This window comes from Coenobita brevimanus, chromosome 72, assembly GCF_032717465.1.
Source record: "Coenobita brevimanus isolate Jiangsu-jjx chromosome 72, ASM3271746v2, whole genome shotgun sequence".
In the NCBI taxonomy this organism is placed as follows: domain Eukaryota; kingdom Metazoa; phylum Arthropoda; class Malacostraca; order Decapoda; family Coenobitidae; genus Coenobita; species Coenobita brevimanus.
In genome coordinates, this window is record NC_137025.1 from 860,001 (window position 1) to 873,417 (window position 13,417).

At 44.2% G+C, this 13,417-nt stretch overlaps 1 protein-coding gene across 1 annotated transcript; it reads left to right on the forward strand.

Moving 5' to 3' along the window:
* Window positions 1-1,967: 1,967 nt before the first annotated feature.
* LOC145407159 (uncharacterized) lies at window positions 1,968-10,101 on the forward strand. Its single transcript, XM_080278183.1, is given in 5 exon segments — window positions 1,968-2,048; window positions 2,051-2,145; window positions 7,291-7,494; window positions 8,019-9,234; window positions 9,286-10,101. Coding segments are annotated over 5 exon segments (2,412 nt in total).
* The last annotated feature ends 3,316 nt before the right edge of the window (window positions 10,102-13,417 follow it).

Below are 13,417 nucleotides of genomic sequence, written 5' to 3' on the forward strand. Positions count from 1 at the left end.
CCAGTTAAATTAATGCTCAGAAATTCCCAGCATTTATTTCAAGTCGCAATACACTAATTTTTGCTTAATTAAATGCTGAGAAGTTAAAAGTTCGGTAAAAATATCAAACGCGGAAGAATACACACCGCGGGTTTCAAGTAGTTCCCCACGGCCTACACACACAGGCCGATGGAATGCTAAAATGGCGGAACACTACAACAGGTTTTCCTTAATTCAACGTTCTATTATTTTATGTTGGTGCTGAGGTAGGAAATTTCAGGCTTAACCTCTTTGATTTTTTTATTTTTTATTTTTTTACAATTCGTCCTGACATTTTCTCCAAACAATTTTATTCTGAAACTCGTCGCTTTGCCAACTTTTTGCTTCATATTATTTTTTTTCTTTGGACAATCTTGATGACTTCTGGCCTTTGATTCCTTCATTCCTGCATAAAAGTTAATCTCCTCAGTCCCATGATGCGTCGTATTATCATTTCTTTATCGCTACAGACTTTTATTAAGATATTTCCATCTTGAGAAGGTATATTAAGCCTTCCTTGACCAGTTCAGTACTAAAAGTCTCAAAAATTAAATTGTATGAAGGCAGCAAGAAATAAGTAAATAAGTCGCCGGATGGAAGGGGATAAGGAGAGTCCCTGACAGCAATTCCTATGCGATTCATTCGGCAGACTACACTTCACTGTCTTGTACGTCGTTTGTGTGTTTGTATTCCCCGTAACAAGTATGCTTTTGCGATTCATTCTGCGTGTTACCTTTTACTACTGTATTTACGTCGTTCATGCGTTCGTATTCCGTAATACCTATTCCTTTGCGATTCATTCGGCATATTAAACTTTACTAATGTCTTGTTCGTCATTTCTGCGTTTGTATTGCGGATGTGGAATATTTTAAAAACGTATTAACTCACCATATGCAGAAATAAATCGGTATGGAGTACGTGCTACACACCCTTGTCAACTTATAGGGCAACGATTTTTTTTTTTTTTTTTTTTTTTTTTTTGAACGCTTAGTTTGTTACAGTATGACGTCACGTGATCCAAACAGTTCAACCAATCAGCACCTGTCTGCGATGACGTCACGCTGGCTCAGCCAATTAGCGTCTGTCTACACTATGACATCACGGGTTTTCGTGGCCTCAACCAATCAGCGCTTGTCTACTCGATGACGTCACTAGGGTTTCGTGGGGACAGCCAATCATCGCCCGTCTAGACCGTGACGTCACCTGATTAATGGCGCCAAGATGAGTTTTTTTTTTTTTTTTTTTTTCTCGGGGTGAACGCTCCTCCGGCCAACCAGACCAGCCTCATTTAAGTATTATTATCTTGACAGTTCATGCTGCGGCCGCCATATTTGCTGTACAGGAATATTTTTAGAGAATATTACACAGCTTTATGGTGGTATTATAATTCATTAATTTTGTTCAGTGTATCCCTTTTTTTTTCTCCACTTTCATTCTCAAATCTCTTACTCCATTTTCTATACTTGTTACATTGTCTTCTCTATTATTCTTCATTTTCTTCCCCTAGTCCCTTACTACTACTACTACTACTACCACCACCACCACCACCACCACCCACTGCTACTACTACTACACTACTACTACTACTACACTTCTACACCACTACTACTACTAACACTACACTACTACTACTACTACTGCCATCATCCTTCCTTGCATTATATTGCTTTTAACACTTATTTTTATCATTATATATCTCTCTCTCTCTCTTTCTCTCTCTCTCTCTCTCTCTCTCTCTCCCCTCCTCCTCCTCCTCTTTTGCCGCGTCATCCTACATTGTCATTCATTTATTCATACATTTCTCAGGTTCGCTGCGTACATTTTTCGCGTCTTAATTTTTTTTTCCTTTATGGTATTATGGTGTTATACTCTCTCTCTCTCTCTCTCTCTCTCTCTCTCTTTAGTCATCATTCCTAACCCTCTCCCATTTTCTTTGACAGGTGGTAGTGATGATGGCGACGATGGTGGGTGGCGGGTCATTCGGTGGGGGGGGCATGGGGGGCGTGGGGAGGGGTGGGGGACTGGCTAACCCTCTCCCCCCCCCGCCACCCACCACTCCCTCAGGCTGCCTTCCCCCCACTCCCCTCCCTCCCCGGCCTCCAGCGACTCTCCCACCTCCCCCGCCAGGTATGTTAAAAAAGGTTATACCCTGTTCAGTTTTTCTGTTGTGAACGTCTCTCACATATTATTTAGCACTACTACTACCACTACTACTGCTGCTGCTACTGCAACTCCATTACTACTACTACTACACTACTAATCTACTACTATTAGGCAGTTACTATTTTTATTATTAGTTATTTAAGCAGCCAGTAACCTCCACAGACAGGTGAGAATTCGCTAGAGAAGGCATTTTAAACTGGTACCGCTATTCCGTCCATGGGAAGATTTTACCCTCTGCCCCTCCCAGCAAATAATTATACGTTCTATTTACGAGATTAAGTTGCCCGTTTGTGAATCTACGTCTTGTGATCACGTGAGAGTGCGTGGGAAGAGACGAGGGGGAGGGGAGAGAGGTGGCAGAGAGGCGATCACGTGCCCAAACATCCCCGGGCCGGGACTGTACATAGATGGGCGCCATCTTTGTTTACATCACGTGCACCATCTTGCCTTACGCGCTCTCCCTCTTTACTTTCATTAATCGTCTGTCCTTCCTTTACTTGCTTGTCTTCCTTCCTTTACTTGCTTGCCATCCTTCCTTTCTTCTTAGCTTTCCTTCCGTTATTCTTTCTCCCATCCTTCCGACTACTGATTCTTTCCTTCCTACCGTCTTTTCCATTTTCCTTTATTTCTCATCTCCCTCTCCAGCCCCTCCTCTCTCCGTCCTTCGTCTGTTTTTCCTTCTTTCCTTCGTCTTTCCTTCCCTCCATCCTTAGTTTTTCCTTCCTTATTCCCTTCACTCTCGTTTTTCCCCGTCCTCCCATCTGACCTTCCTTCCTTCCCTCCGTCTTCCTTCCTTCCTTCTTCCATCTTTCCTTCCCTTTCTAGCTTTTCCTCCCCTTCCTCTGCTATCTGGCTTTCCTTCCTTCTTTAGCCATTTTCCTCCATTCCTGTTTCCTTTCTTCCTTCCCTCCTATCTCACCTGTTCAGCTTCTTCCTTCCTTCATCCTTCGATTATCTCTTCCCTCCCTCCCTCCCTCCCTCCCTACTTCTAACTTAATTTTCGATTATGGCAATAGTTAAGTATGAAATCTCTCTCTCTCTCTCTCTCTCTCTCTCTCTCTCTCTCTCTCTCTCTCTCTCTCACACACACACACACACACACACACACACACACACAAGCCTTCCTTATGACATACTAACTCCTTCACCACAAGAGATCATTACGCAGGTGGTTTGAGAAGTGATCTGCTGAGTGACTGGACGCGAGTTCGATCTTAGGCTGGGGTAGCGAAGAAGATAAGAATTTCATCAAAACAGATTTTATTGATAAGACTTTCTACCATTATTTTATTTATTTATTTATATTTATTTGAGTGGAGGACACCTGTAATCTGGTGAATGGATTTCTTTTTTGAATTTGTTTTTCCTTTCTCTGTTCATCTGTTAAAAAAGTTAAAAACAAAATCGCCAATACCGCCATACCAGCTCTGAATACGACAGTCCTGGCATGTATTCAGTATGGACGGTGGGTGTTAGTGTCAGAGTGGTGACATGCGAGGTGTGTGGAGTCTCAGGGTACGTTGTGGGCTGTCAAGTGTATCCAGTGCCTTTAGTAACAGCAGTGCCAAGGATCAGTGCGTGTGTACACCGACAGGAATGTTAAATAGGTGTGTGTGTGTGTGTGTGTGTGTGTGTGTGTGTGTGTGTGTGTGTGCATGTTTGTGGTATATATGTATGTGTGTACAGTGTGTGTATTTATGTGTAAAGTATTGAAGTGTTTATTTGTGTACAGTATTCGTGTGTGTGTGTGTGTGTGTGTGTGTGTGTGAAGGCCATGAATGTCTAGGCGTCACGTTTTCTTTACACCTATGACGTCATGCCACAGCTGGGGGGGGATACTCGTGTGCTTTGAAGGTTACGTAGCTTCTTTTACATACCAGTTTATTCCTTTATGTAACCCGATAATATTACTACGTGTGTTTTAATTAGACTATCCGCATTCAAAGGTACAAAATTAATGTATGAGAGCATCTAGGTTAGTTGTAGTAATAGTAGTAGTAATAGTAGTGGTAGTAGTAGTAGTAGTAGTAGTAGCCCCAGGTTCATCTGAAATTTGAACCCAATGGACTGCAGGCTGAGGTCGACCCCCGCTTGCAGGCCACCATCCGCCTTTTGGGGGATAGGGAGATAGTCGAAGGGTCTTTGTATAGGCAGTGGAGCCGGCCGGTTAAATCAGTGCCACCACGTGCAGGCGTCCCTCTCCAGCAGCATATGATAATGCAAAGAAGAATATCAAGGTGAAATTTGAGAGAGAGAGAGAGACAGACAGGCAGACAGAGACAGACAAATGGGGGGGAGACGGTGCATGATACGAATCGCGAGAAAAAAAGTTGGGAACCTTGCAGCACTACATCAAGTGAGTGGATGGTAGGCACCCTCAGTCACTACAAGGTTGCCAGCAATTAAATAAACATATACCGTACAGGCTGCTAGAGTCGTTTTACCTTGATTATTTGTAGATTTCCGTCCTTTTGCGTAGCTCAGTGACAGAAAAAAATACTAGGATTCTGCATACTTTTCATTGCACTTCTTCGTGACTGTCATCATATTCTAGGCCTGATCTATCGCAACAATTCAGCATTCAAGGAGAGAATATTATGGTACCGCTAAATATACTTGTCATGGCACTTCAGCGTGACTAGCATCTTATTCTGGAGTTATTTATCGCTACAATTCTGCATTCGAGATGGAGGAAGGGATATTTTAGACCAGTATTTCACAACCTGTGTGTGTGTGTGTGTGTGTTCAGTATTTATATTGTCTTTCAGTCATCAGACCACTTTTTTTTCCGGTCTAATAATTTGGTTTCTTTCCTTTACGTCTGTAATCTGGTGTATGGATTAATATTTAAATTTATTTTTTCCGTCCTCTCTTCATCTGTTAAAGTCACAAAAATACCCCTGCTAATACCACCACACCAGTCCTTTCCTTCTTGCTTTTCTTTCTCTAATACCACTACACCAGTCCATTCCTTCTTGTTTTTTTTTTCGCTCTCTCTAACACCACCACACCAGCCCTTTCCTTCTTTCTTTTCTTTCCCTCCAACACCTCCACATCAGCCCTTTCCTTCTTTCTTTTCTTTCCCTCCAACACCTCCACATCAGCCCTCTCCTTCTTGATTTTCTTTCTCCAGTCGTTCTGAGATAAAATTAAATAATATTCCGGTAAATTCAAGGTTCCTACGCAGACCAAAACCTCATTTAAAATATACACATCCTTCACTTTCCCCCTTATTGCATGAAAAGGGAGGTAGTGATGTTGCAAAGTGTTAATGCAACTGTACCGTATGCAAGTAGGTTAACATCCATTTGAACCTGAGGCAAATATATTAACAATTTTGGAATACTTTTTGAGAGTTAGATGATGGCAGGAAGTGGGTCTGGGGGGGAGGGGGAGGGACCCAAAAAAGATCGAGGAAAATCGGTATAGAAATAAATCCGTTCCAAAAATCGATGTAGAATTTAATCGGTGTCATTTTCTGTCCTCCACACCGATAAATTATACCAAGGAATCATTAAAGGTCATTTGTAGGCGGGGACAGGCAGGGATATTAGCCTTGTGACCCTCTAATGACCCTCTTAACAGTCATTAGCCCCTTTTACAGACTCCCGTTAAGGATACATTCGCCCTTATGGTGGTGGTAGTTGTGGTTGGTAGTGGTGGTGGTGGTAGTTGTGGTTGGTAGTGGTGGTGGTGGTAGTTGTGGTTGGTAGTGGTGGTGGTGGTGGTAGTTGTGGTTATGTGGGTGGAGGTGGTGGTGGTAGTTGTGGTTATGTGGGTGGTGGTGGTGGTGGTGGTGGTAGTTGTGGTTATGTGGGTGGTGGTGGTGGTGGTAGTTGTGGTTATGTGGGTGGTAGTGGTGGTGGTGGTAGTTGTGGTTATGTGGGTGGTAGTGGTGGTGGTGGTAGTTGTGGTTATGTGGGTGGTAGTGGTGGTGGTGGTGGTAGTTGTGGTTATGTGGGTACTGGTGGTGGTGGTAGTTGTGGTTGTGGAAGGTAGTGGCAGTGGTTGTGGTGATGGTGGTGATCAGGGTTATAGTGTTGGTCATATGGGGGTAATGGTAGGGATGGTGTTAGTGATTATAGTAGTGGTTGTATGTGAGGTGGGAGTTATAGTGATGATGATTATAGTGATGACTTGTGGTAGTGACTGTAGTTACTATTGGTGCTGGTTGATGTGATGATGATAGTAGTAGTGGTGATGGTAGTTGTGGTGGTGGTGGTGGTAGTTGTGGTGGTGGTGGTGGTAGTTGTAGTGGTGGTTGTGGTAGTTGTAGTGGTGGTTGTGGTGGGGTAGTTGCTGTGGTGGTAGTTGTAGTGGTGGTTGTAAGGGGAGAGATGTTTGAGAGGCTTAGATTAATGAGGTGAGAAGTGGCTTAAGTGGCATGACTATGCTGGAATTGATAATAATAAAAATAATAAAAATAATAATAGTAATAATAATGATAATAGCAATAATAACAATACTAATAATCATCATCATCATCATCATCTGGACCTCTTTCCCACCCTAGGCTGGGGTGAGGAGTAGCAGTGTCCAGATAGCCAAAGTTTGCCCAGTTCATTGGGCCATGCTTCCATTTACTTCCCATTCAAGCTTATGGAATCCTGGCTCCATATGATAGACCAAACAGTTTCACTACATACTGTAGCTTCATACATACGGTACTTATCTGATTGAGTCAGTTTGAATGCTGTCTCATTGAAAAGCGGTGCCAGATCCGTGGTTGTGTGCTTCTCTGCACAACATTCATCCCGCCAGCTTGATATACACTGCCACGGAGCTGCTCATCTATACTGTGCTGACATCTCTTTGCCACCGATACCTCCTTTTCTCTTGAAAGGGGGATGGTGGACTGCAGGGGACAGTTTCAACCAACAATAGTAGTAGTACCAGTAGTAGTAACATGAGCACTAAACTCCTTCCCTATCCATAAGCAGCAACAGAAGCACAAGTACAGTAGTAGTAGTAGTAGTTGTTGTTGTTGTCATCATTGTTGTAGAGGAAAGTAGTAGTAGTAGCAGTAGTTAGCTGTAGTAGTAAGGTAGTAGTAGTATAGTAGTAGTAGTAGTATAAACTTGAGTTCTAAGCCCCTTACTTCTCCACCAGTCCTGGCCGTGGTGGAGGTAACAAGGCGTGTGGTGTGTGTGGGGACATTGCCAAGTCCATGCACTTCGGGGGCCTCTCCTGTGACTCCTGCAAGGCGTTCTTCAGGCGCTCAGTGCAAAACAATGCTCACAAGGGCTTCACCTGCCCCTACGACAAGAAATGTGTTATTGCTATATCGTCCCGGAAGAGCTGCCAGTACTGTAGGTGGGTATGTGTGGATGATGTATGTATTCTCTTCAGTCTGGGTTGTCCATGTGGAGAGAGTGGAGAGAGAGAGATTAACAAGGAGAGTGTGTGTCAGTGAGGTGGACAGGGGAGGGGAGTGAGCTGAATGATTTGGTGAAGGGAGGGTAGTGGGAGTAAGAGTTGAATGGTGTGGTGGAGGGATGGTGTGGAAAGGTGTGTGAATGAGGATGGTGTAAGGTGGAGGGAGGGCAGCTTGGTGGTGGGGGACAGACTGATGTGAAGGCATTTTGTTTGGCCTCCCTATGTAGGAATAAAACATCAGTAGACAGACAGACAGATGTAGATTGACTGTACCTCCATATCTGCATATATACTGAATTTCATGGCAGGTTCCACAAATGTCACTCAATATGGAAAAAGAATGGGTGATGACAGAGGAAAGTGACATGATGTAAGTGGACAGTAGGGGCAATGGAATGATAGGCAGACTTTTATCCCTGACAGCATCTCCAGATTTGCTCATGTTCAGTATTTCTCCACAGGTTCCACAAATGTCTGTCAATTGGGATGGAGAAGGGGTGGGTGATGACGGAGGATGAGAGGCGGAAGATGATGCAGCAGCGGCAGGAGAAGAAGACCAAGGAGGAGCATAAGCGGTCCATGAGTTCAGTGGACTCGGAGAAGTACAGCCTGAGTGAGGAGGATCAGACGGAAATCTCCATTATCGTGCAGCTGTACAAGAAGGCTTACCAGGATGTACCATATGATGAGGGGATACCATCAGAGGGTGCAACGGGAGTCATGTCCCCCTGGATGACCTTCTGTAAGAGGATTGGGTACTTCTTCTCGCTGTTCCGTGAGTTTGCAGAACTGTCCAGCAACGATCAGGCGCTCCTGCTCAAGACTGCCATCACCTCAGCATGCATCATAATGGGATCAGTGGTGTATGATGCTAATACTGGTAGTTGGCCCAGCAAAAACATCTCCAGGTCTGGTTTTGTCCCCAACGTGTCCACGACCAGTGTGGAACGCTTTGTACCGGCAGAGCTCATGAACCGGGTGGAGCATTTCTTCCGTAAGTTCCAGCAGGTTTGCCCAGACGAGACCATGGCCATGATCCTAATCCTGGTAGCACTGTACTCACCTGAGCTGATGGGTCTGGAAGCTAAGGAGACCATTCAGGGCCTCCAGGATCGCTATACCCGCATCTTACACAAATATGTCTGCTGGAAATACAGGGAGCAGGCGGCCCTAATGTTCCCTAAGGTTATTGTGTCTCTGGCCGACATCCGGGAGCTTGCCGAGCGCACCAGCCAGATGCGCATCCAGAAGGGTGTCGCATCCAACATCCCATCCATCTCATCCTTCATGCCGTCCCGCAACCGGCCGCAACAACAACAACAACAACAACAGGACCAGCCACCAGTAACACCCATGGAGACCAGCGATGAGGACGCCCTGGGACACGTGCAGGTGAAGCAGGAGTGTGACCTGGAGCCGGATGACGCACTAAACACCCCAGCTGCCCACAAACGCATGCGCATGGAGGCCACTGGTGGGGTGCGTGACCACACGTACCAGGGCATCATGCAGAAGATCATGGAGATGCACAACTCCGTCCACTACCATGCCCCATCCCTTCTTCCCTTCATCATACAGATTGTCAAGAAGGTTGGGGCTGGCAACCCAAGCGGAACTGGAACTGGAAATGGGACTAATACTGCTACTGGAATTGGGGCCCCTGGAACTGGAAACGGGGTCCCCAATCAGACGGGAACTCGAGGCCGACCACACTTTGGACGGCAGCAGCGTGGTGGTACCCGGCGGCGACCACAGGTGGAGGTGAAGCAGGAGTTTGTGGAAGAAGACAATGACACTCAGGACATGGCCATGACGTCACCCTCACCCACCAACACACTATCACCCCCCACCACCACCACTCTCCCCACACACCACACCCACCAAGCCCACTTTCCCCACGCTACACACACACCAAACGCACTGCCTCCACAGCCACATTCGTTGCTCATGCACCACTCCACCCAGCATATGCAGCATCAGCAACAGTCACAACAACAAGAGCAGCAGCCATTCCCCACATCTCCAACTCACCCCAGCCTTGCCTCTGCCTACCCCGCCTCACCCATGGAGAGTGACCTACTGCCCTCGTCACCCCTCAGTGGCCCCGGCTTGAGGTTATCCCCCAACACCACCCCCGTGTCCTCACCCCTGGTCACCCCGGACCTGCTAGTGTCGTCCCAGCCCTCTCCAATGGTCCCTGTAGCCCCATATACTCCCCCTGCACCAGCCCCTTCTCCTACCGTGGGCCTAAACCAGCCACATGTCCTACCAATGGCTGATCACCCCCTGCCTTCCCCTGTAGCTGCTCCCTCACCCTACTCTGACACCTCCACCTCCTCCCCTGAGAGCTCACAGTCTCCATTTTCCGAGCTCATCCCGGAGAACCTGTCAGATGTGGAGATCAGCGTCCTAATGCAGCTTCTGGATTGGGTCTGCAACTTTGACAACCTCGAAAACCCGAACTCACTGAAGGAGGTCCTGCCTCCAGACCTCCTTTCCGAACTACAAACCAAACTCTGCTCATTTTCACTCAAGCACGAATGAAGCACCGAAACCACCAGAGAGACCTTATTGTGATCCGGTTTCAGAAGACTGAGGGGAATAATAGTCCCCCAAAACAGAATCCTGACATATTATTTTGCACCCAGACACACTGTGAAACAATGCCCTAGGCTTGTGTTAAGTCAGAATCTACTGTGTTAAGTCAAAAAAATAGCTATTGTGTATTTTTGCTATGCCACCCTACGATGTCTGTGCTGTGCTTGTAGATGTTCGTCGCGGCCCTACCCAGCAACAACACTTCAGCTGTGTGAAATGTAGTAAATGTATGTTCACCAGACACATGGTTGTATTTTGAGTGTTGCTAGAGATTGTGTAGTGCTTCTGCCTTGTGGGTTATTCTGCAGATATACACCTCTATATACTCTTATGTTATAGATGAAAACTGTCATTATTAAAACAAGTTGCATTAAAGAGAATGTAGAGGTGTAATATGCAAATATAAGTCAGTAAGGAAGAGATGTTATGAAACCTCGTATGCCACCTGAAATACAGTCCACAAACACAGGACAGTCTGGACAGTTGTTCACATTAACATGTTGACTTGAAAATACTGAATTGCTCTAAGGTTTGAGAGAACCATGAGAGGCAAGAGGTGTCTGTCAGAAGCAGCGTTGATGAAATGATTGGGGAACGTATCAAAAGCGTGTCCCAAATGAATCCACAAAGTTCTTGTCATTACAATCACAAAGGTAGCCTTGTTTTGTGACCCAGTAGATACAATCACAAAGGGAAGCCTTGTTTTGTGATTATGAACGCTCATTGACCTTGTGGGTGTTTATTATTTTTTTTAACCCCTGACACTTTGCAGGGAAGGTGATGATAGTCATTGTTTCATAATCAAAACATTTTCTGTGCAGTTAAAAACCATAATATCAAAGAGCACAGCCTGGTTTATGTACAATACTAGAGCTTTTTCTTCTTCTTTTACTGAGGTTATTTTGTGTCAACCTTGCTTACAAATCTCTGACTAAATTTTCAAAGAATTCTTAAGTTTCCCAGCCACTGATAAATCCTGTTCGATGATAGTGATGGATAGTGTCGTATGAAGGACAGGGATATCGTTGAATGCCATTGAGAAGCGTTATTGAAGTCACAGTTGAGTGGATTGAAAGTGTTTCAAAGTCATAGTTGTATGTGTTTGGGATCACTACAGTTGACTGGATTTGAGAACTGATGTGGAGAGATGTATTGAAGTCCTGGTTGAGTAGATATGAAAAAATGTATTGAAGTAACAGCTGAATGGACTTGAGGAACTGTATCAGAGTCACAAGGATGGGGATGCATTTCGCAGTCAGCAGGAGTCTTGAGCCTCATCGCTGTTTGCCTACTAGTACATGTTTGTCACAGCCAAGAAACTTCTGTGTGTGAGACATTCTTATTTTAGTAACTTAACCAAGAAGTGACTGCATCTGTGACTCTTGTATTTTAATAGGCCAAGATTTCCTCCCTCATTTTTCCCAGAGTGCGTCCTGTCACAGCCTAGAAGTTAACGTGTCTGGGACTTATATATTTTATTAGACCAAGATTCCCCCCCCCCCCTCTCCTGCCACCCCCTACGAGAGCCACTGTGCTACTGTGAGATGAGTCTGTGTTTACTGCCAGATATGTTCATACTGTGTCAAGAACTGTAGGTCCACAGAAACATGGACTTTAAATCAGGAACTTAACCAAATGTATACCAGAAAATTTTTAGAATTATATGAGAAATGGAAGGAATTTATTGTGATGATTTATTTATTTATTTTTTTTTAATGCATTGAGTGTTGCAGCAAGAAAGCTACATACCTACAGAGTGCTGCGTGAGAGTGAGGAAGGTGTTGTGCTTGTGTGTGTAAAGTATCGTGACCGAGCAAATTGTGGTCGTTCACTTTATCATTCCAATGTAGTTGGTTTGGCTGGCATAACAGTAGAAGTGCATGTTTATGTGTATGAATTGTACTGTCTTTGGCGTAGGAGAATTCATAGCACTTTCATATGCGATTATTCAGATTATATCACCTTAATATTCTTGTACAGGTATGCTATTTTTGATTTTTTCATGTTGACATAGTTTGCAGTAATAGTATTCAAGAGGATAGTACTGTATCTTGTATGTTATTTGTGCATTACTCATATCAACATAGTTGGCATTAATAAAGTACAGTATGATATTAAGGTGTAATAGGCAGAATAAATTACTGAGAAAAAGTGCTACAGAGACTCCCTTACCAAAGAGAATGTGATCCGATGTCTGCGTCACCCCTCGCATTACTGCCGCCCACCCACTGACCTGCCTGCTACCTCAGAGTTCATGTTTATGGTTTGGCTTTGTGGTGGTGGCAGTGTGCAGGAGATGACCTGCCTCATTGCATGTACTGGCTCATTCACAGGGAGGGATATTCTGTGTCTCTTTACGAACCTTCCCTTCCCACGAGAATATAAGAACGTGTGATCTGGAGTCATAGTGTCATCAGCTTGTGAGATCTTCTAGCATCACTTCCTCAGCAGTTTATGTTGCATCTTACACTTTATGTTAATCATGTGTTAATTATACTTTTTTCTTGCATCCCAGGCCCTACCTCACCCCTTCCTTAGGTGATGAAAGAGGTCTGGATGATGGTGATGATTGATTTATTTATTTTTATTCATTCATTTTCTTTTGTTTACCACCTTTTTTTCCAGACCCTTCCTCACCCCATCCTTAGGTGACAAAAGAGGTGTGGATGATGATGACATATATTTTTTTTAAGACATAGACTGCTTAAACGTTACAAAAAAAGTATTACTGCAGTTTGCCATGTGCAGAAATAAGCTGATAAGGAGGAAGTGCTAGAAAACCTCTTAAACTGATGAAAGCATTTGACCCAAAAGTCTTGCATGGTATAAAATTTTGTATTCTTGCTCTTTCCTCCTCTGTCATTGTCTAAAACTTGTGGATGTGTTAATGTCAGGTTTGGTAGAGCATCTCATGTATGGTTAAGTTGTGTATACACTGCTACTTATATGCTGTGTATGGCATCATCATCATGATGAAGATAGGTTTTTAGCTCAATTAAATTTATTTTGCTTTAAGTGAAGACAATTCTACTATTGTGTGTGCTGTAGGTAAAAGTTTATAATTTACTGCAAGTTTCCTAAAACAGTTATAATAATAATAATAATAAAAAAAAAAGACTATAATTCCAGTTACTGGTAAGAAGTTAAAGGCTTGTATTCTTGTTGGGTGAGGAGGCTTACTGTACTCTCTTCACTTTAACTTGGCTAAGAATTAACAACTCTCAGTGCCGAGCTATAACAAAAGATCATCACAGGAACATAT